This window comes from Pleurodeles waltl, chromosome 9 (assembly GCF_031143425.1).
Source record: "Pleurodeles waltl isolate 20211129_DDA chromosome 9, aPleWal1.hap1.20221129, whole genome shotgun sequence".
Lineage (NCBI taxonomy): Eukaryota > Metazoa > Chordata > Amphibia > Caudata > Salamandridae > Pleurodeles > Pleurodeles waltl.
In genome coordinates this window covers 632,089,255-632,110,845 of record NC_090448.1, presented here as the reverse complement: position 1 = coordinate 632,110,845, position 21,591 = coordinate 632,089,255, and the positions used below count along the sequence as shown (strand labels likewise).

The 21,591-nt window shown below is 46.5% G+C and overlaps 1 protein-coding gene across 1 annotated transcript in view; it reads right to left on the bottom strand.

Annotated features, from left to right (window-relative positions):
* Positions 1–8,640: 8,640 nt before the first annotated feature.
* The window catches only part of STRN4 (striatin 4), a 364,118-nt gene continuing 351,167 nt past the window's right edge, over positions 8,641–21,591 (bottom strand). Inside the window, exon 17 of the mRNA XM_069207665.1 lies at positions 8,641–13,095. Coding sequence (XP_069063766.1) covers positions 12,926–13,095 — 170 coding nt within the window. The 3' untranslated portion in view covers positions 8,641–12,925. The remainder of the gene's footprint in view (positions 13,096–21,591) is intronic.

Sequence of the window (21,591 nt, the reverse complement as noted above, 5' to 3'; positions counted from 1 at the left end):
CACACACACCAAGTTAGCATCAATACCAGGTGCGTGGGAAAAAAGTGTGTGTGTGTTTGGGGGGGGTTAGAGGGAGGGGGGAGGGGGGCAACATGCCAAAAAGGGTCACTTTCCTACACAAACCCCTCCCAAATGAAAGCGGATGAGACTAACCTTTCAGAGAAGAGTCTTCATTGTCTAAGTGGACAAACCTGCAAAGTCCATCCGCATTGGCATGGGAAGTCCCAGGTTTATGTTCCACTGAAAAGTCCATTCTCTGTAGAGAGTTGGACCACCTCAAAAGTTTAGGGCTCTCACCTTTCATTTGCATTAGCCATCTGAAAGGTCTGTGGTCAGTTTGAACAATCAATTAAGTACCTCTGTGAGGGGCTTACAATGGATCCACACCCCTTCACAAACCTCCTGTAATTACCAGTCAAGCCAAGGAATGCACTAACATGAGTCTGGGTTTTAGGAGCTTCGCAGTCCAGAATTGTCTGTATCTTAGACTGTAAGGGTTGCACTTGGCCTCCATGTACTGGGGGGCCCAAGTATACAACAGTGCCCTGCCCTATCTGGCATTTTGATGCATTGATAGTGAGGCCTGCATAGTGCAGAGCCTGCAAAACCTCCCCCAGGTGAGCCTGCCAGGAGGAGCTACAGACAGCAATATCATCTAGATATGCTGTACTGAAGGACTCCAAGCCAGCAAGGACTTGATATACCAACCTTTGGAAGGTGGCAGGGGCATTCTTTAAACCAAGGGGCATAAGAGTGAACTGATAATGCCCATCAGGTGTAGAGAATGCAGTCTTTTCTTTTGCTCCTGGTGCCATGCAAATTTGCCAGTACCCTGCAGTCAAGTCAAAGGTATTGAGAAACTTTGCTGCACCTAATTTGTCTATCAGCTCATATCAGCTCATTACCCCTTGGAATGGGGTGAGCATCTGTCTTGGTGACAGAGTTGAGACTTTCGTAGTCCACACAGAACCTCATTTCTTTCTTTCCACCCTGGGGATGAGGTTTGGGGACTAAGGCCACTGGACTAGCCAAAGACCGTCAGAGGGGTCAATAACCCCTATATCCTGCATCTTGTTGACTTCAACTCTCCTTAACTTGATCAGACTGCTGATAGATCTTTGCTTTGAGAGGCAAGCTGTCTCTTGTGTCCATATCATGGGTACACAGGTGTGTCTGTCCAGGGGTTAAGGAGAAGAGCTCTGCATACTACTGCATACCTTGCCTGCAGCCAGCCTGCTGTTGGGCAGTGAGGGTGTCGGATAAACAACTCCATCAACAGACTCATCTTTAGGGTTGTGAGAGAGGAGATCAGGGAGAGGATCGCTCTCTGATTCCTGATCCTCATAAATAACCATCAGCATGGTTACATCAGCCATGTCACAGAAAAGCTTGAGGCAGTTCCCATGGACCACCCTTTTGGGTATCCTGCTAGTGCTGAGGTCTACCAAGTAGGTGACCTCGCTTTTCTTCTCTAGGATAGAGTTAAGGACCACTCCACTAGTCCTGAAGTGCCTTGGAAGCCACAGGCTCCAGAACACATGGAGTTTCAACTCCACCAATGCAGCCTTCTGGTCACGCCACTGCTTCTGAAGCTGCTGGATGGCCTCAAGGTTTATGGATGATTTCTCCATGTAAACTGCCATCCTAGAGCGGAGGCCAAGCACATAGTTCACCACATCTTGCTTAGGCTTGTGGAGAGGTCTCTCCCAACCCTCCTTTGCCAGGGCAAATGGTCCTCTTAACAGGCTGGACAAACAGAAGTTCAAAGGGGGAAAATCCTACTCCCTTCTGAGGATCCTCTCTGTAGGCAAAGAGCAAGCATCGCAAGAGGACATCCCATTTCCTTTTGAGTTTTTCAGGGACGCCATGATTATGCCATTCAATGTATTGTTGAATCCTTCAACAAGTCCATTGGTTAGTGGATGGTATGGCATGGTGAACTTGTAAGTCACCCCACACTTATTCTACATGTGTTTTAGGTAAGCTGACATGAAGTTGGGACCTCTGACAGAAACCACCTCCTTCGGGAACCCTACCCTGGTAAAGATACCAATGGAGGCTTTGGCCACTGCAAGAGCTTTAGTAGACGTAAGAGGGATTGCTTCAGGATACCTGGTAGCATAATCCACTATTACCAGTATATACTGGTTTCCTGAGGCTGTGGGTGGTTTAAGTGGATCCACTATGTCCACATCAACCCTTTCAAAGGGAACCACTGGTAGTGGAATTAGAGGGGCCTTTGGGTCGCCACCTGCCTTGCCACTGGCTTGGCAGGTGACACAGGAGCTGCAAAACTCCTTCACCTTTTGAGACATATTGGGAATAGAAATGGCTGACTAGCCTATTCCATGTCTTAGTTGGCCCACATGCCCAGCTCGGGAAATATCATGTGCTAAAGTGAGGACGCATTCCCTGAACCGTTGAGACACTACCACTCTCCTGGTTGCACCAGGTTTGGGATCTCTGACCGCAGTGTATAGGAGTCCCTCCTCCTAATAGATCCTGTGGGAGCCACGGACATATCCCTTCTCTTGTCCAGCTGATTGCTGCCTCAGGCCTTCAAGAGTGGGACATGTCTGTCTCTGGCACAGATGGTTCCTAGAGGGTCCCCAGGGACTAAGAGCTCTACCTGGTAAGGATCAAGTTCCATGGGCTCAGTTCCCTCAGAGGATGTTTAGACTTCTTCCTGAGAACAGAAGTCTTGTGCTCTTTGCTGTACAGAAGCTGGCCCCCAGTCTTCCTGCCCTTTCTCTTGGAAGGTTGGGCCATCGTACCAGGACCCAACACTTCTTTTTCACTCTGTGCTCTAGTCTTCACACACCATCTCAGGGATTCCCAGCATGGGTTTTGAGTTCTACCTTAGGCAAAGCTCAGGACTCCAGGTCATTCCTTAGCAGACATTCAACTGGGATTGCAAAAGAGACCACTACCTATTTCAGGCCAGTATCCCCTCCCATTCTGAGGTCACTATAACGATGGAATGGACCTTAGTTGCATTGTCAGCATTGGTAACCGGCTAAGTTTGTCCAGCCAGATACTGTCCTGACTCGCTGGGTATAGACCTGTGGGCGGGCAGCAGTATTTAGAGTAAGGATATGAGCTTGGGATCTCTTCTGCCTGACTAAACGGGCAAGCACTGCACCTGTTTTGTCACCTTCAGAGTGTAATCTTTGTCGATACTCTGTAAAGATGAATTTTTCTTAGTGGCGCCAATCATTAAGGATCCCCGAAAGTTTTTGTCTTTCCAGGGCTGCAGATACTCCGGGTGAGTGGGTAGTCTGTTCTCAATCTCTTTTAAAGCCGGTTCATTTTTTTATATCATGTTCTAGTTGTTGTCTTAACCCCGTAACTGGTTTTAAAGCAGACTCCTCGCAATCATTGCTTCCCAGTCCCCCACACGGCTACTCAGGGATTCTCTTGAAAATAGTGTGTCACTGTGTTGCCGACAGTCTCAACAAAGGAGGGGTTGGTAAGGGGATCAGGGCAGATGCTCCACGTTGATACTGGTGTGCGGGAAGCCACTTGTCCCAACGTCAATAAGACAGGCAAGTGGTCTGATAGATATATGGAAAGGTAAGCGATTGAAGGCACCCACTGTGCTAGAGAGTTTGACGTCTGGACATAATTTACTCTGCTATGAGTACCTGTGGCAAGAGTGTAACAGGAGAATTGTTGGGTATCAGGATGTCTGGTCTGCCACATGTCTGTTAGATTTAATTCTCGCATAACATCTTGTAGTGTCCTGGTCATGAGTGATTTAGTGTGGTGTCGAGGTGGAAGAACACAAATGTAGTCTCCTGTCATGATCATGAATGCTGCACAGTATGGGGAGGCAGCCAGGACCACATCCCTGAAAAAATTAAGGCAGACATTATTAGGAGCGTAAACATTGATAACGCCGACTTCCCTGCCATCGAGTGTGCCGTACAAAATAACATATCGAGAGTCTGGGTCCGGACATGGCATCTATGGGAAAGGGGCACCCTTGGGGCCACCTATATTAATACTCCCTGGGAAAACCCAGAATAGGACATAGCATAAATATGACCCCTCCAACATTTGCGGAGGAAAGCTATACAATTACCTCAAACATGCATTTCCTGGAGGAATGTAATGGAAATCTTATAACATTTTAAGTAGGCATATGTACTTGTTTTCTTATTTCTGGCTGGACAATGCTTTGGACATTCCATGTCATTGATTTAGCTGTATTATCTGTCATAAGAAGATAAGAGTTTCTGTCTCATCAGTAGCAATACCTGTCCGGTGCAGTCCAAGGGGCCCATGTCCTGAGCTAGGCAGAACGCAATGACACATAAGAGCCATACAATCCAGTGTAACACATCAATTTCAAACCAGCTCCCCATGCCCCCCTCCCCCCATATTTGATCCCAACACCATCCACCACTTGGGCAGTTTTGCTACCTCTTTCCTCCCAGCGTAGTCACTGTTGGGAGATGGCGTCAGCCACCCAAGGTCCCAAATATAACACAGATCAAATTTAGATAAAAAAAATAACACAGAACATATATAGTATTAATAACCTTTGCTCTCTAGAGTTGTGGGCAAGAAAGGGAAACAGTCTAACCCTCAAGCTCCCCTATCCTCCCACACCCTCAGTCCCACAGCTTCCCCTGATCCCATTATGATCCAAGATCAGGAGTTTAAGTTATAAGTGGCTGAAAGCCACCACAAGGATATCATTGAACAGCAAATATCACATTTCACCATATGCCACAGTAAAATTTCTTAGCAAGTTAGGTCTCCCCTCAGCCCAGGCAGAATTTAATTTAGGTGCAGTTTGATGGTGGGGCCTAGACAATGCGAGCTGAGAGAGATGGTGACATGCCTCAGCCCACTTCTATTATTCTTTTTCACTGGCCGTCCCCGGGCCTGAACTGGTGCTCCGTAGTGTGTCTCAGGGGGCCAAAAGAGTATCCTCAACCTGTAATGTGCCATCTGGACCAAAAGTAATGCTGTCTGTTGGATGGACTCTGTCTCCATTTTCTTTTCTCGATGTCCCATGTCTGGTAGACTAGCCCGATTGTCTCTGCGTCTGTGAGGGCTGTTGCATAGAAGTCTTGTTGGTGCATTGAGGCAGGGAGTCTAGTCAGTCATTGGCTTCACTGTAGTGTTGAAGAACATGGCAGATCCTCCATATATGACCTGGAGTTTCGCTGGGAATGGGAGGCTGTACTTTAAGGGGGGGGGGGGGGTGGTCTGGTCTCACGCATTCTGGTGTCCTGGCATATATCATCTCGGTCCCAGAAATTATATAGCCTGGCAACAATAGCTCTCTGCAGCGCTCCCTGCCTTGTTGGGGGCACCAGCACCCTTTGGGCCCTCTATGGTGAAAAAGGCTGAGAGATGCTTTGGTGTGAGGGCAGTCGTGATCAATTCTTTCAAGCAGAGTTCAAAGGCAGGCCTGCTCCACCTTTTCAGGAAAGCCTACAATGCGAAGATGGTTCGTTTCCATTAGGGCTGTTAGCGAGGGCGGAGCTCATTCCGCCCCCTCCCCAGTCCAATAGGTTCTACAACCTGTGCATCATTTTCTTCAGGATGGGTCAAGGGTGGCATCTGGTGGGCATAATTACTTATTTTATTGGACTGCAATATCTTAGCGTTATTATCTTTTACCATGTTGTTTAGGGTTAAGTCAGACATCCAGGACCTGTGGGCGAGGGCTCGTTGCAGCAGTTATAGCACCCGGAGGGCAGCCTCCCCCTCCGTAATTTCTAATATGCAGCACCGACAAACTAATGGTTCCTGTCAGAGGGCACACCAGGAGGAGCTCGGAGAAATAATGTGATGGCCTACACACTGTGCCCGGAATTGACCAGTTCCAAAGGTGTCTCCCCCTTTCACTCCGAACTCCCGGCACGTCAGGGCATCGCCTCAGGATCAGCCATCAAGTAGCAATGATCTACTGGGGTCAGTAGTCTGCTCTTAGTGTCTCATTCCCCAGACACAGCCCTTCTAGAGGCAAGTAAAGAAGCATGAGGAGACTGCGCTGCTCTAAACAGCCAGTCACTGGAGTAAAGCGTAGATGCAGTGGTGTGCAAAGAGTTCACCACTGGCTGGTATACAGGACCACATGTCAAAATATCTCAAGCAGGTGCCTACCATCACGAGGCACAACAAATCCAGCTCCGCTGGATGGTCCACAAGTCCTCCGCAAAGTCCCACAATACTCTGTCTCAGCTAAATTGGTCCTCTCTTCACATGTAGGCTAGCCAATCCTAGGCCAGGCACTTTGCCTCCTGGAACAGTGGAATGCAGGTTAGCAGCCCAGCATCTCACCCCGTCAGGACCGCCTGATGCAGGCACTCACGCAGGGCCAGGCGCCTCTCATCCAACACCAGTTTGGCCTAGCGCAGCAACACCCTCACCTCATGGGGCGGGCCAGTAGCAGGAGTGATCCGGCGAAGGAGCCGCAACAACATTTCAGGGGGCCTCCCCAGGTCAACTCCCGTCCCTGCCCACAAGGCTGTAGCATCTCAGTGGGTGCTGCCCCCTTCTCCCACCGGTCCCACCTCTCGTCGTCGACCCAGGCGTTGTTGCCGCCAGAGGCTTCAATCCCAGCATGGTCGCCGTCCGTGAGTCGCCCCACCCTCCGCCGCAGAACCATGCACCAAAACCGGTCCCCCTTGTGACTCCCTGGGTGCAGCAGGGACCGTGAGAAACTGGTTAGGCATCTCAGCGTTCGCAGCGGTATAGCAGAGGGCTGCGTTACCGTCCCAGGGAAGCAGCTGTTCCTTCAGGATACAACATGGTACGCAGAGCTCGTATACGTAACTTACTTGTAATCCTAGTTCTCTTCCAGGGGAATCCTCAACAGTCAAAAGCAACCCCCCCCCCCCCCCCCCCCCACCTACCTTCCCGGCCGAATCTTGCATACAGCAGTAAATGCATGGCTGTGTTCTGTTCTCCGTATCACTGTAAAAAAGTATTGACGTAACTGTCACCTTTGGGACATGATGGGATACAGGAGATCCTAAAGGTACAGTGCCAGTTTTCACTTGTAATGCTTTTAATGCAGCCAATTGGCTAACAATGCATTTGATTGTCTTTGCAATTTTCTCTTCAATAAAGGCTATGTTTGCAATCTCTACTCTTTCTTTTCTGATTTACAGAAATGCTTGAGTCTGGCAAGATGTTTATTAAAAAAAAAAAAATTAAATTAGGCATTTTTAGCCTTTTATATAGGCTTCATAGATGTATGTAAATACATGTATACATATATGTTTGTACATTTTTAGGTAAAATGTTTATACTATACATATATATGCAATATACATTTAATATGTGCTCCGGGGTACCAGCACATGGGCGGGAATATTAAGTGCTTATGACTATTGATAAGGATCGTCTGGAAGAGAAGAATTGTTACATCAAAAGGGATGGGTCTGTTTTCATCCGTGGACAGGATATATGACTGGAGAGGCCAAACATGGTTTCGTCCAAGTGGTCTTAAGAGCTCTTAAAGTGTGTCCATGAGTACCTCATTCAAAGGCAGCAGTGCCGCATTGGAGGACAGTCCTGGCAGAAGGATTTAAATTAGTAAATTTGATTTAGATTTGACAATAGAGGCTGTAGGTCAGGTATGTTCATAACTGCGCACCACAACTGAGAAGGAAGCACTTCCCACCACTGATGGACCAGGCTGAAAGTCAAACTCGGCCTCTGAAGAGGTCTCCAAACCATGTACATTCTGCAGGTCCAAATAAAGCCCTTCGGTGTAGTGAGGGGGAGCGGTTTGTCTACCTCCTGGTCATAACTTTGTTGTGCACATACTGTAAGCCCTGGACTTCATCTAAATAGAAGCAGAACAGGGATACTAACCTCTGGTAATATTGATGAGTGGGAAAGGCTTGGAGTGATTCATGGTTAACTGTGGCTTAGTGATTTTTTAGCAGGGCATAGGTATGGCGATGTGTGTGTAATTTTGGATCAGACCCCAGCTTGAGTACCTGGTACAGAATGGATGGTGGCAGAGTATGCACTATTTCCAATATCCAAAGGGCTGGCCTGGATTTTGGGGTCAGAGTGAAGTTTAGGCTTGGTGTCGACTTGCAGACAGTAACAGATCTCACCTGGACAGTCAATGGGGGGCAGGGGGATCATTCAAAAGAAATTTGACCAGAGGCCCCTGAAGAATTGTCAGGCCTTAAGTAGCTCCAGAAGAAGCAGGTAGCAACCTACCTAAAGACCTAGACTTGATGCGACGTTTATGACGGCCTTGGGTACTTGGGGAGTGCCAGGATCAGTTGAGAAACCAGAACCAAGTCAGAGCAGACTTTGGGCAAGGGGTCTTTCGAATGTTGGCCTGAATAGCATGTAGGTTACCCAATGCTGCACTTAGCAGTGTTGAAATTGTCTTTCTCTTAGACTTATTTAAGCAATCAGCTACATCTAAAATAGAAACCATGCCCATCACAAGTAAAACAAAAACACCTACTACACTTTTGAACTTTACTGGAAGGGTGATGCAAACCATGTTACAATGGTTAAGAAGTCTGCTGACTACTAAAGGGAAATAGCTTTTTATTAGGAAATGGGCATTTACAACGAATGTTCTTCTAGAACAGTGAATAATTTGATTTCAAGGAATGCCACACATGCACCAAAACAGTGTCTTAATTCTTATTCCAAACTGTTTATTGAAGCAAAACTTTGTCACATACATTTCAGTCTCGATGATCTCAAAATGACAAAAAAGATTAAATAAATATAGCAAAAGTTAAATTGCATTAAAAACCTCAGAACTTTTCACCCCTGGGCATTTGCTAGAGACAGCAAATGAAAACTATCACACAGTGATGATAAGATGTGGCCTCTGCATTTCAGCAATGGCAGGTCTCAGCCTGGCCAGGGGTGCTTTCTTTATCCTTTTTTTACCTTTCAGACATTTCCAATTTTACATAATATACATGTTGAATTAAAAAACAAACAAAACATGAGGTGAAACCTGCTCAAGTTTTGGTGGAGGCCAAGTCTTTCTGGCTGAGGAGCCACCAAAGTGCAGAGGTCTCTGGCTTTTGCACACAAAGTGAGTGTCAAGCCAAATATCCTGTCCCTTTATCTCCTTTGCTCCCCAATTTAAAAACCATTACCTGTGTGTTTGCATACAGGGAGTAGGTGGAGTATGAAGAAGTTGAGGATAGCGGTCTTCAACAATTCAAAATATGAACGTTAGTGTCAAAATAAAATCGATATATCAACCTAGCACGGATCTAAATTTGCGAAAGGGCACAAGTAACTCAGACAAGAAAAGTAAACTGACATCACTGCAGTTTCTTTCCTTTAAAGTAATATTTCTCCTTGTCCTTTAATAATCTGTGTGACAGTGTGGTGATCTTGCTACCATGACCTACACACTTACTGCTTTGATTGACCAAGATCTCTGATTGGTGTTGCCTGACTAAGCAACTTCATCATCCTTTTAAAGACTTACAAACAGGTACTGAATTGACATTTAAAAAGAATCCCTAAAGCTCACACTTGAGCTCTCACAGCAGTCAGTTCAAATACTAACTCTCTAGTCCAACACACACCAACTCAACACATTCTACATATATGCTATAATGCTATTCTTATGACTTACCATCTTTCTTCTAACATCCACGGCCCAATTCACTGAATTTTGTAATGTGTTGTTCTTACATCACACATGAACAGGATCACTAAATTAAAAAAATTAACTTGGTCTGCTTCAATTCTGTGATATCGCTCACCAAACCAAACATATCTGATGTATAATTTTACTGCATTAATTTAAGATTTTAAAAATTGTCTGTCCCTAGCACTATATCTCAGATTCCACGGACATCTAATGAATACCTGAAAGATGGAGCCACATTTTGTCATATCTAATGCACCACAACACCAATCCCACTTTTAACAACTTCAATCTGGAAGGTCATGGATGCCACTAAAGTGTTCCTCCCTTTAGTGCCGACTGTACTAGAAGCCACACTGAGACTAACCAACCATGCATTTCACTTGGGGATGATAGTCCCAATGCTACATTCAAATGTGATACCGTTAGTCTTCAGTTTAGCACCTCACTTTTAGTTGAGTGCAGCTCTGAGCTCCATTATCCACATTCAGACTTTAAATTGCTCAATGCCTGTAAACCCAGTGCTATAACCTCTATGCAATGTTAAGGTGAAATGCTCCAGTTGGTGATGTCAACACACACAGGGGTGACACCCCTTGCAGTCTGATAGTACTTAACTTTCTTAGCACTCCCAGTGCTGGTGCTAATCATGCTTCACATAAAAAAAATTATTCTCATAAGTAGCATTACTGCAGGACTAGCTTTCTTCTCCTCCTTTCAAATCTTGCCACTTACTAGTTTGTCAAGCTAGGGTCATCCATTGTGCAGCTTCTGCACTAACTATCCCTTTCAGCCTCTCTTTTCCGTCATTCACACTGGCTCTTGACAACATCAGTTAGTGACAGCCTGATACACTTGTCAGTAACACTGGCTTCTGAATCTCGTCAGTAAATCCCTCTTTCAACTCGACCCTTAATGACTCCAGTAACACATTTCCTCATTCTACCAGCTACAATGGGCCGTCCCACACACCTTTCCTTTGCCAGCGACTGTTTTTCACAGCGTTTGAGTCTTCCACATCCTTTTCTACGAGTAAATATAACTTTTCTCACTCCCATTTATTAGCACAATATCAACTACGCACCTTTCAGCAAGTGACCTTGATCACCCCTCAATCCCTTAATCTAGAAACTGACACTTCCAATGCTCTTAACTTAGTTTCATATTGAAGTCTAAATCCTGGATGGTCAAGGAGACCACCGAAGTGTTTCAAACTGAACGAGTACTGTACCACAAGCCACATTGATATTAACAAACCACAATCTTCACTTAGCAATGATACTCCCTTTGTCACATTCAAACTTAACAGCATCATTCTTCACTGTAGCACCACACTTTCACTAATCATCATCTGGCTATCACAGTGCCCATTCCTATTATTGATCACACCATTCTGGCTCTGCCTCGATCAGTGCAAAGGCCTGCTAACTCTCCACAGCAACATAACTGCACAATTTAGAAAGGTGTCACTACCCCATTACATTCCTGCTACTGCCACATTATTGTTGCTATCAAAATACCCTTTTCCTGACACTGCCCATTTCAACAGCCTCCATCTACCTTGCTCCTCTTCTCTCTCCATTGACCACTGCCACTGTTTATTCATTACACTGTTGGTCAATTATCACAATTCTTCCTCTCTCCCTTTGCAACTGACAATCTATTTCTCTGTAGCAACTCAGCAAAATCTTTGGTCATGTCATGGTGCGCTCTCTCTCTCTCGTTTGGTAAGAACCCATGCTGCTTCTTTAATTTGGCGAAATCCTCCTATTTTATGCACTGTACAGATCCTTCTTTGCTTTATAATCAATGCTCTTCTCTCCTTTGGCTGCTGACTATCCCTTTCTCTCCTCTGGCACAGTAATTGTGCTTTTCCCTCCCATGGCCATTAAAAATACCCAGTAACTCCTCTTGACCATTTACTTCCTTTTCGCTTTCAACTCTTTGGAAGTGACCAATTCCCACTTTATATTTCAGCTAATACCAGTGACCCCCTTGCCTCTCCTTCCAGTATTTTAACAGAACTCTCTTTGGCAATGCCCCCCTTCTCTACAGTGACCAGCAAAGCATGCCCTTCTCACCCTCCAGCTAAAGAAAATCCCCCCCCAGACCCTTTTGATATCAATTGCTCACTGGCACTGCCAAATGGAATCTAATTTTGCCAATAACCAACTACATGTCTTCTACTGTCAGCTACTACTACTGCCTTTAGAGAGTGAACATGACTAACACAACAGCATCACCACATTGCCTTTCACCCTCATGTACATACTCTTCTCTTCACATAGTGACTATGTCCATCTACGTTCCCCAAACAGTGTAAATGCACATTCCCATCTTCTCTTAGGGCAATGACACTGCCATTACTCTGACTATTGTAGAGTTACACTTGTTTAGTCACTGCTCTCCTTGACTAGTCAATCAGCAAAACACAGTGCATGAGCCCTGTTGTTTAATTGGTCTTACACTCCTTTGCTTCACTGCTCTTTTTTGAGAAAAGAAATGCTTTGTTTCATCTTTGCATACTCATTCAGATAGTAATACAATCTTGTCAACAAGCAACATTGACTCTAAAATTGACAAGCCCTTTTCAACGGCAGAATGCTCCAATGACAATTACCCATGTACTACCTACAAACACTCTTACCAGCGACTCCAAAACTGCTGCAAGGATTGTCTTTGGAGAATGAAAAATTTAGGAGGCTAGCTGAGAGTCCAGTGCTTGCAGGTTACAAGGATGGAGTTTGGAGGTTCTGCGGTCCACAATCGTGTAGCATCATGGAATACTTTGTCCATTGTTTTGTTCTCACCACCGTGGTAAGTTAGTAGCCTAATCACATTTAAATGTTAATAGCGGAAACACATTTTCTACCATCCCTTTTGGATCAATCCCCAAGCCAACCACTTCCAATTTACTTTGGCAGTGGCAAGGCTCCCTGTGCTAACAAGAGGTGAGAAATTCCAAAGGAAGCAAAGCACACATACTGTACAACAGAAGAGCCATATTTGTGGTCTCTTTTCTCGCCAAAGTAATATCACCAATACCAGTGACTCCTTGATTGGCAAAGACAGCAAGTTATTAGGTCTGTTGTGTGCGCTGAATCCAGGACTCTGGAAAAGGGGACTGCCACTCTCTTGAGTGGAGGGCATAGCACCACTAAACAAGCACCGTCAGCCATGTTAATGGCAAGTAGCGGCGCTCCAGGACTTTACAGTAGTGGTCAGGCTAACCATACGCAGGAGGAGAAAGAGTGGGCATAGTCCTTCCCCACCCCCTAGCCTCCTTTATACTCTGCACGCAAGACATCATACAAACACCTTGGCTAGGGCATCAGCTCCTGCGCTGGCAATGAGTGCCTTGCTAGGATGAAACGCCACATCGTGGATGGCTTCCTCATGCTTCTTGCGGTGAGCAGTTATCTCCTGGACACATGTCCTGTTCTCCAGGTTCCACAAGCGCAGAGAACAATCATGGCCTACAAAAAAAACAATAGAAGATGAGACAAAGAGGGGCTGGGAATGTTACAATATCACAAAGGAAAGAGATCCTGGTACAATGACATGGAGTGTAGAACAAGTTACTTACCTTCGGTAACAATTTATCTGGGAGAGACATTCTAGTTGCAGATTCCTTAACTTAGAATTTCCCCCAGGCATTAGACTGGATCCGGAGATCTTTGTTCGAGCAGTACACTTTCACGTCATTAGGTCGAGTCGGTCGACTGCTGGTGTGGTTGGCATTGCTGTTGGCATGACATCGGGAATCGTATACAGATGCCGCCTCTGCCTGGTGACGTTAGTTTATTTTTATGACTTTCCACGCCAAAGCACACAGCCATGAAGAATACTGAAAATCGGGGGCCAGAGCTAAGGCCCTGTATGGGGAATCCCTGTCCCTAGAAATCAGTTCGCAAGGTGGGAGGATGGGTGGGTCAGTAATGAGCGTAACACCACTTTGTCAGGGTGCACAGACAAAAATGGGGGTTCTAAAGAAAGAGCCCGAAGAGGCATGGCAACAAGAAAAACAGTTTTGAAAGTGAGGAGCCGTAAAGGACAATTGTGTAAGGCTCAAAAGGAGCACACATAAATTAAGTAAGGACAAGATTGCGGTCCCACTGAGGCAAAATAAACGGAGTGGGAGGAAACAAATGGGTGAGATCCTTAAGGAATCTACCAACAATAGGAGACTTAAGAGGGAGGGTTGATCAGGCAATCTAAGAAAGGCTGATATAGCCGATAAGTAACCTTTAAGGGTGCCCAAATAAGAGCCCTCCTGGGCCAAAGAAAGAATGAAGAAAATAACCTCAGAGAGAGGAGCAGGGAGGGGATCAACAGACTTGTTGGTACACCACGCCACAAATTTATTCCAACAACAGACTTATACAGTTTTTGTGGAGGGACACCTGGCTGCCAAGATAACATCACAGACTTCAGGTGGAAGGTCGGAAACTGTCTACTGCCGCTGCTCAATCTCCACGCATGAAGGCGAAGATTGGACAGGTTCGGGTGGAGAACTGTCCCCTGCTGCTGCAACAGAAGATCCTCCCCAAAAGGGTTGTCTGAGTGGAGGATCGGTCACCACGCTCAGTAGCTCTGGATACCATTCTCCCCATGCCCAATTTGGAGCCACCAAAATTACTGGGCCCTGTCGTTCTTGATCTTCTTCAGAACTCTGGACAGAAGTGGTATAGGTGGAAAGACGTAAAGGAGACCGGATTTCCACTTGAGGTGAAAAGCCTCGCCGAGCGAGTGCCGCCTTGGAAACTCCAACGTGTAAAACAGCTGATATTGCGCGCTCTCTGCAGAGGCTAACAGATCTAACCAAGGCTCTCCCCACTGCTGAAAGAGACCTTATAGCACCTATGGATGGAGAAGCTATTTGTGATCGGCTATGCATTGACAGCTGAGTTTGTCTGCTCTGGCGTTCAAACAGCCCGCCAGATGTTGAACCACCAGGGAAATGACCTGATATGCCAGCCGTGTCCAGAGGCACAGAGCCTCCTGACAAAGGGTCCAGGACCCTACTCAGCCCTGTTTGTTGCAGTACCACACAGAGGTAGTGTTGTCTGTGAACACCTGCACCACTTTCCCTTTGAGAGAGGGAAGGAATGCTTTCAATGAAGGCCTGATCGCCTGGAACTCTAAAAGACTGATGTGGAATCCAGACTCTACTAGAGTCCAGAGACCTCTGATCTCCGCTCTCCCATGAGGCCGCCCCATCCCAGGAGTGACAGTTCTGTCACTACTGACAGATCTGGTTGGGAAAGGGAGAGGGATCTGCTGTTGACTTAATCTTGATTCAAAAACCATCACTGCAGGTCTTTCCCAGTCCCCTCCGAGATCTGGACCATGTTGGAGAGATTTCCTGTTGCTGAGCCCACTGGAACTTCAAATCCCGCTGCAGAGCCCGCATATGCCATCTGGCATGTGTCACTAGCAGAATGCAGGAGGCCATGGGGCCTAGACTCGCTTTCAGGAGGATAGGCCCGGAACTGCACTGTGTCCAGAACAGCTCCGATGAAAGGGAGCATCTAAGAGGGAGTCAGTTGTGACTTCAGCACGTTTATAGTGAACCCAGCGTGTGAAGGAGGTTCACCATAGTCTGAAGGTGGAAAACGACTTTCTGGGACGTATGGAGGGAGGGGAAGGATAGGTGATGAGCTGCAACCACCACCAACACTTTCTGAACACCCGAGGGGTGCTGGTAAGGCCAAAGGGAAGCACAGTAAATTGGAAGTGCTCAAGGCCTACCACGAATCATAGGTAACGTCTGTGGGCAGGTAAGACGGGGATACCGAAATCCTGCACGTCAAACGCTACCATCCAGTCTCCTGGGTCCAAGGCAGGCAGGACATGAGCCAGGGTGAGCATTTTGAACTTCTCCTTTTTGAATAAGAGATTGACGGCCCGAAGGTCTAGGATAGAAATTAAGCCCTTGTCCTTTTTGGGCACCAGAAAGTAGTGGGAATAACAACCACAACCTACTTCTAGCACAGGGGACCTCTCTATGGCCCTACTAGCTAAGAAAGCAGCAACTTTTCGCGGAGAAGAGCCAGATGATCCTCCGGTAGGCCACCGTAGGATGGAGGCATGGCTGGATGGGCAGTCTTAAAGGGGAGGGCGTGGCTCGTTTGGACGATCTGCAAAACCTACCTGTCCGTAGTTCTGGATTCTCAGTGGGGCAGCTGATGGCGAATCCTGCAGCCAACTGGTCTGGAGTTGGGGGATGGACTAGGAAGACGTGGAGGCTGCAACAGGGGTGGGGGTGGATTGGGCAGAACTCTGGTTTTGAACAGGATGGGGGGCACGGTGGCTGGGAAATGGACGCAACAGGAGTCCCTTCCATGGCCACAAAAGGAGCGAAAGGTGGACTGTTGTGGATGAGGGGCAGTCGAAAGGCCGAAGGACCAAGTCTGTAGCCCGGGAGTCCTTGAACCTCTCATCCACAGAGTCCGCCTTGTCTTCAAAAAGACGGGTGCCATCAAAGGGCATGACCATAAGGGTCTGTTGAACATCCCCTGAGAAACCAGATGTTCTCAACCAGGCGTGGCACCTCAAGACTACCGTTGACGCAACTGATCTACTCAGAGAGTCGGTTGTGTCCAGTCCATATCGAATAGTTAACTTCACCGCGTTTCTCCCATCAGCAGCTGCTTAGGAGATGATAGTCCGGGCCTCCTCCGGTATTTGCGGCATGACGTGTACGACTGTATCCCACAGGGAGTAAGTATAACGGCCAAAAGGCATGCGGAGCTCACTGACTGCAACGCCAGACTGGAGGAAGAAAACATCTTCAAGTTGGTCCAGTCTCTTTAATTCCTGATCCAGAGGTGTGGAAGGGAATACGCCAGATGACGAGGATGCTGGATAACAAGGCTCTCAGGCGTGGGGTGCTGTAACAGGAATTTAGGGTTGTTCGGGGCAGGCTGATGGTGGCGAGCGATCGTCCTGTTAACAGGAGGCCCTGTGATGGGTCTGGACAAAGTACCCAGAAGGGCATCAGTGAGGGCTTCATTGAAAGGAAGGAGAGGCTCAGATGTGGAAGCCCCTGGCTGAAGCACCTTCGTCAAGAGATCAGACCGGACTTCAACAGTAGGCAGTTCGAGGCAAAGGAAACTTAGCTACCCTGCTGACCACCACAGAATACGTGGCTCCCTCCGCTGTAGCCACAGTAGGAGGAGAAAGCATGCCAGCGTCTGGAGAAGTATCCAGACCCCTGGCCTCGCTCAATTCCTTGGCCCAGTCCATATTAGGGTCTTCCTAGTATTTATAAGAGCCCAGGGAGCCCTCCCCTATCCTTCCCCGTATTCATACCCACAAGAATAAGGGTCAGAATCTAATCTGGGTTGAATAGACCCCATCGAAAAAGAGGGTGGCATCGGCCGCATCCAATCTGAGTCGTCAGGAATTAGGGTCGGTTCGATCGTAGGCAAAACAGACGGAAGCACCGACGTTCGAACCGGCCCCAGGGAAGGTCTCCAGGGTACAATCGACATCGGTACCGATCCAGAGGGGACTTCGGTGGCCAGGGCTGGAGCAGCCGGCAAAGAACCCAAAGGGCCCCCTTCCAAACCCCCAGGGCCCAAAGGCGCCAAAGAGGGGTCAAACTGCCCAAAAATGAGAAGCATGGCCTCATAGAACTCTTTCAATTTGGGCAGGGGTCGCTCTGGCTCCTGGAAAGTTGGGGAGGCGTTGAGCCGAACCAGAAGTAGGCTCCAAGGACAGAGGCCTAGAGCATCGACACTCTTCCTGCGTCGTGTCAGCTGAGCAACGGGGTGAAGTCCAAGGATGCCTAGCTTTCTTGGACCTCTTCTTCTGACCTGAGTGAGCCGAAGTGGAGGACGATGAGTGGTTGTGACGCCGCAAGCGGTCTTGAGACCTTCCTCTCGATCGAGACCGGGATCGATGTGTAGTCAACCGCCAGGCCGCCATAAGCTTGAGGGAGCTCTCCCTCAAAGCCTTCGGGTGCATGGCCAAGCACTCTGAGCACGACTTCGGGTCATGGTCGTGCTCTAGGCACCACAAACAGACCCAGTGCGGATCTGTCACCGACATCATGTGGTGACAGGCCTTGCAAGGCTTGAAACCGGTCTTCGGGGACATCCTCGATGCAACCAAAATTTGACCAAAACTTGACAAAAGTGTCCAAAGTCTGTCAAAAATTTACAGGGATAGCTCTCTCTGGATCGGCGCAGAAAGAAAATAAACTGACGTCACCGTGCAGAGGCAGCATCAATATCCTACTTCCGACATCATCACAGCAACTACGATGCAAACGACACCCGTGGAGTCGACCGACGCCACCTAACGACATGCAAGGGTACTGCTCAAAGAAAAATCTCCAGACCCAGTCTGACACCTGGGGGAAATTCTAAGGTAAGGAATCTGCAACTAGAAGTCTCGATCAGATACAAGAATACTTAGAGAAACATCTGTGTGGCCACTAGGAGAGGCTTAAAAGGCATTTGTATTTCTAAGAGGCCTTAAAGTGCCACATCATTCCAAGAGGTCTGAAAATGATGAAGCACACCTGCCCAAATTTAAAGAAGTGTTCTGTAATTTATAGAAGGGTACCATTTTTGTCCCTGTTAAACAAAAGGGAAGACGCCATCCCAAATAGGATAAAGAGTTTTATCCGAGTTTGGTCCTGAAGACCCTATTAACCCAGCAGAGCAGGTGACATTGGTTGACATTACAACAAGTTATCATCCCTTTTAATTGTCATAGCCTAGAATTCAAACAACAGCCTAGTCAGTCAGTTACTATTTCCCAGATATTCTCCTTCCATAAACAATACTGTGGATAGATCTACCAGGAAACACAAATATTACATTGACCAAGACGCCCAAAATGTCCACAGATTTAAATACTATGTGAACTGTCTTTTCAACTGCACAATGCTATAATTAGTTCCTTACACCATGTCCATCCGGGAAACTGTTTTTAACAGCCAATGACACAATCAAGAAACTAAACATCAACTTTTCAATACAGATGTTCAATATGGAACCAATACTAATTAATACATAGAAATGTGGTATTTTTCAAGGCAGAGAGAATCCTGCAAGTTTTACAGAAATAGCTTTGTCACTACACACTGTGAGCTGAAAAAAGATCAATGTTCATATGACATCAGGAGGTTAACAGTTGCAAACTGTAGGCATGCCACTTTCCTTTATGTAAACAGGACCATTCTAAAAATGGAAGATGGGTGCCTATCGCATGAATCTAGGAAATATACTAATATTGGCACTTGCTTCATATACTCTTGATCAGGAGGATGATCTAGTCCTTGCTACTAGAAACCTTGATACAACAGTAGTACTACCAAAATATTTGACTTAAAAGGGGAGAATGTCTGGGGCCAGAAGGCATAAACTGTTTCTCTCCTATACTCTGTTGTTATACTTGAAGTGCCTTTGTAAATCGCCATCACTTCTAAATATGGGAAGGTAGCTTTTATAATACCATGACTTCAGAAGGGACTTTGAGGATCTGCAATTGTGGAGTTACCACTGTCAGGTCATTTTCTCGTATATGTTCAGATCTCTTTCAAGCAAAAGGAATATAAGGTAGACAATGATGGGAAGCTGGTGAAGTCAAGTTTAGTCCAGAAATTAAAGCAACTAATCTTGAACTAAAGTATCCACTAGAGTGTTTCTGAAGAAAAGAAACAAATTGGTTACCTACCAGCAGAACTAGTTTTGCAGCCAGAAGAGCTTCCAGAGTCACATGCTGTGTATATATTCTGCCATCCAGTGGCTGGCTTTGGAATTATTAATTGTCCTCCCCCTACCTTTCATTTTTTTTTTTTAACCAGTTGATGGTAAGTCCATCCCCTGTGTGACCTCAGACTGATCCCCACCATCCTCCAAGAGTTCTTGTGTGTTGCTGCCATCTTCATGTGCTCCCTCCCCCCGCCCACACTAAGTCTGTTCTGTTTGGAATGACCCTTATCTTGAACTGCTGTTCACCTCAGCTGTTTACTTTCATCCTCAACTCCGTGGAAACGGCTGGGTCGCATGTGAATCCAGAAAACAGTCCAGGCTGCAAAACTACTCCTCCTGGTACGTAACCATTTCATTTTGCAGCATGAAATCCTTTTCTGGATTCACTTGCTGTGCATCTGATTATATAGCGTTGTTTGTCTCCTTTGGGAGGATAGGCTAAAATGTGGAGGAGTTGCCAATCAGATGCAGTAGTCCTTTCTGTCCCACCTGTGCTTCCTTATTTATCTGGATGGCCACACAATAGAGTTTTGTAAAGATGTGCGGGGATGACCAAGTTGCGGCCATGCATATGTTGTTAATTGGAGTGTTTCCTAGGAACTCTAGGGCTGTGCCCTTTTCTCCTGGTTGAGTGTGCACTGAGACATGTTGGTAAGATTTCTCCTGCTCCTGTGTAGCATGCTTGGATACTCTCCACTATCCAAGGTGCGATCATTACCTTGGATACTGGTGTGCCCTTCCTTACCCTCGCAAAAGAAAAGAAGAGTATGTTTCCTTTGTGAGTTGCTTGGTCTCTTGTAGGTAGCACATGAGTGCTCTTTGCACATCCAGAATGTGCAGTGCCCTTTCGGCTTGTGACCTTGTTTTTTGAAGAAAGGCTGGTCGTTGGATGCTTTGATTGACATAGAATTACAATACCATCTCTGTGTTCCCCAACATCTGAGCACACAGTCCAGTACTTCCTCCTTTATCTCCAATTCATGGGAGGTGCTTTCTTGGTTGCTCATTCTGTCTGCTTCTGTGTTCTCCTTCCCTGGAAGGTGTATTGTTACTAGGGCCATGTTTTGTTGGATCACCTATTTCCATATGTGCTCTACTAATTTTGACAACTTAGTTTCTCCCTACTTGTTGAGAGAGAAGACAGTTGTGTTGTCCTTTGGGATACACATCGTCTCCCCACTCATGTACTCTTGGAATGCTTTCAGTGCCAAGGAGACTATCTTTAGCTCCAGGCAGTTAATTTATTTCACAGCTTCCGTAGGGCTTCAAAGGCTTCTGACCTTCAGATTGTCCATGTGTGCCCCAAGCCCTTGCGGTATGCATCAGTCATTGTGATCATCGTGGTAGCTAGTAGTCTGAAAGGTCTCCCTACCCCCACGCTTTTCAGGTTCAGCCATTCTATTTCCTTCAGAACCTTTAATGCGACAACCACTAGGATCCTCCCAGCTCCCCATGGCTTGTGACCATCTGTTACAGAGCCATTCCTGTATGTGTCACTTGTGCAGTCTCACATTCGGTATGAGGGGGATGCATAATGCCACCATGCCCATAAATTTCATGGCAGCCTGTACTGTCAAAGACTGCCCCTGCCGGTACAGGGGTTTTTGCTCTGCAATTGGTGTTCTTGGGGACTGCGTATGCCTGTGCTGTTCTTGAGTCGGAGGTTGCCCCCAGGAACACCTTCACTTGGCGCATGAGTGGTGACTTTTGTGGTGTAAAATGAATTGGAGTCTTTGTAATATATTGATGAGTGTTTGCAAGTCTTGGTCGCATTTTTGCTTCAAGTTTGCATTTATCAACTAATCGCCCTGGTGTGTGAAGACGGGTCCCCCTTGTCTTCTCAGGTGCACTGCTCCTACTGCTAGGCATTTCATGAATGTAGGAAGTTGGCTCTGTATGCACTATTTCAAAGTAAGGAATAGTATGCACAGAGTCCAAGGGTTCCCCTTAGAGGTAATATAGTGGCAAAAAGAGATAATACTAATGCTCTATTTTGTGGTAGTGTGGTCGAGCAGTAGGCTTATCAAAGGAGTAGTGTTAAGCATTTGTTGTACATACACGCAGGCAATAAATGAGGAACACACACTCAGAGACAAATCCAGCCAATAGGTTTTGTTATAGAAAAATATCTTTTCTTATTTTATTTTAAGAACCACAGGTTCAAATTCTACATGTAATATCTCATTTGAAAGGTATCGCAGGTAAGTACTTTAGGAACTTTGAATAATTACAGTAGCATATATA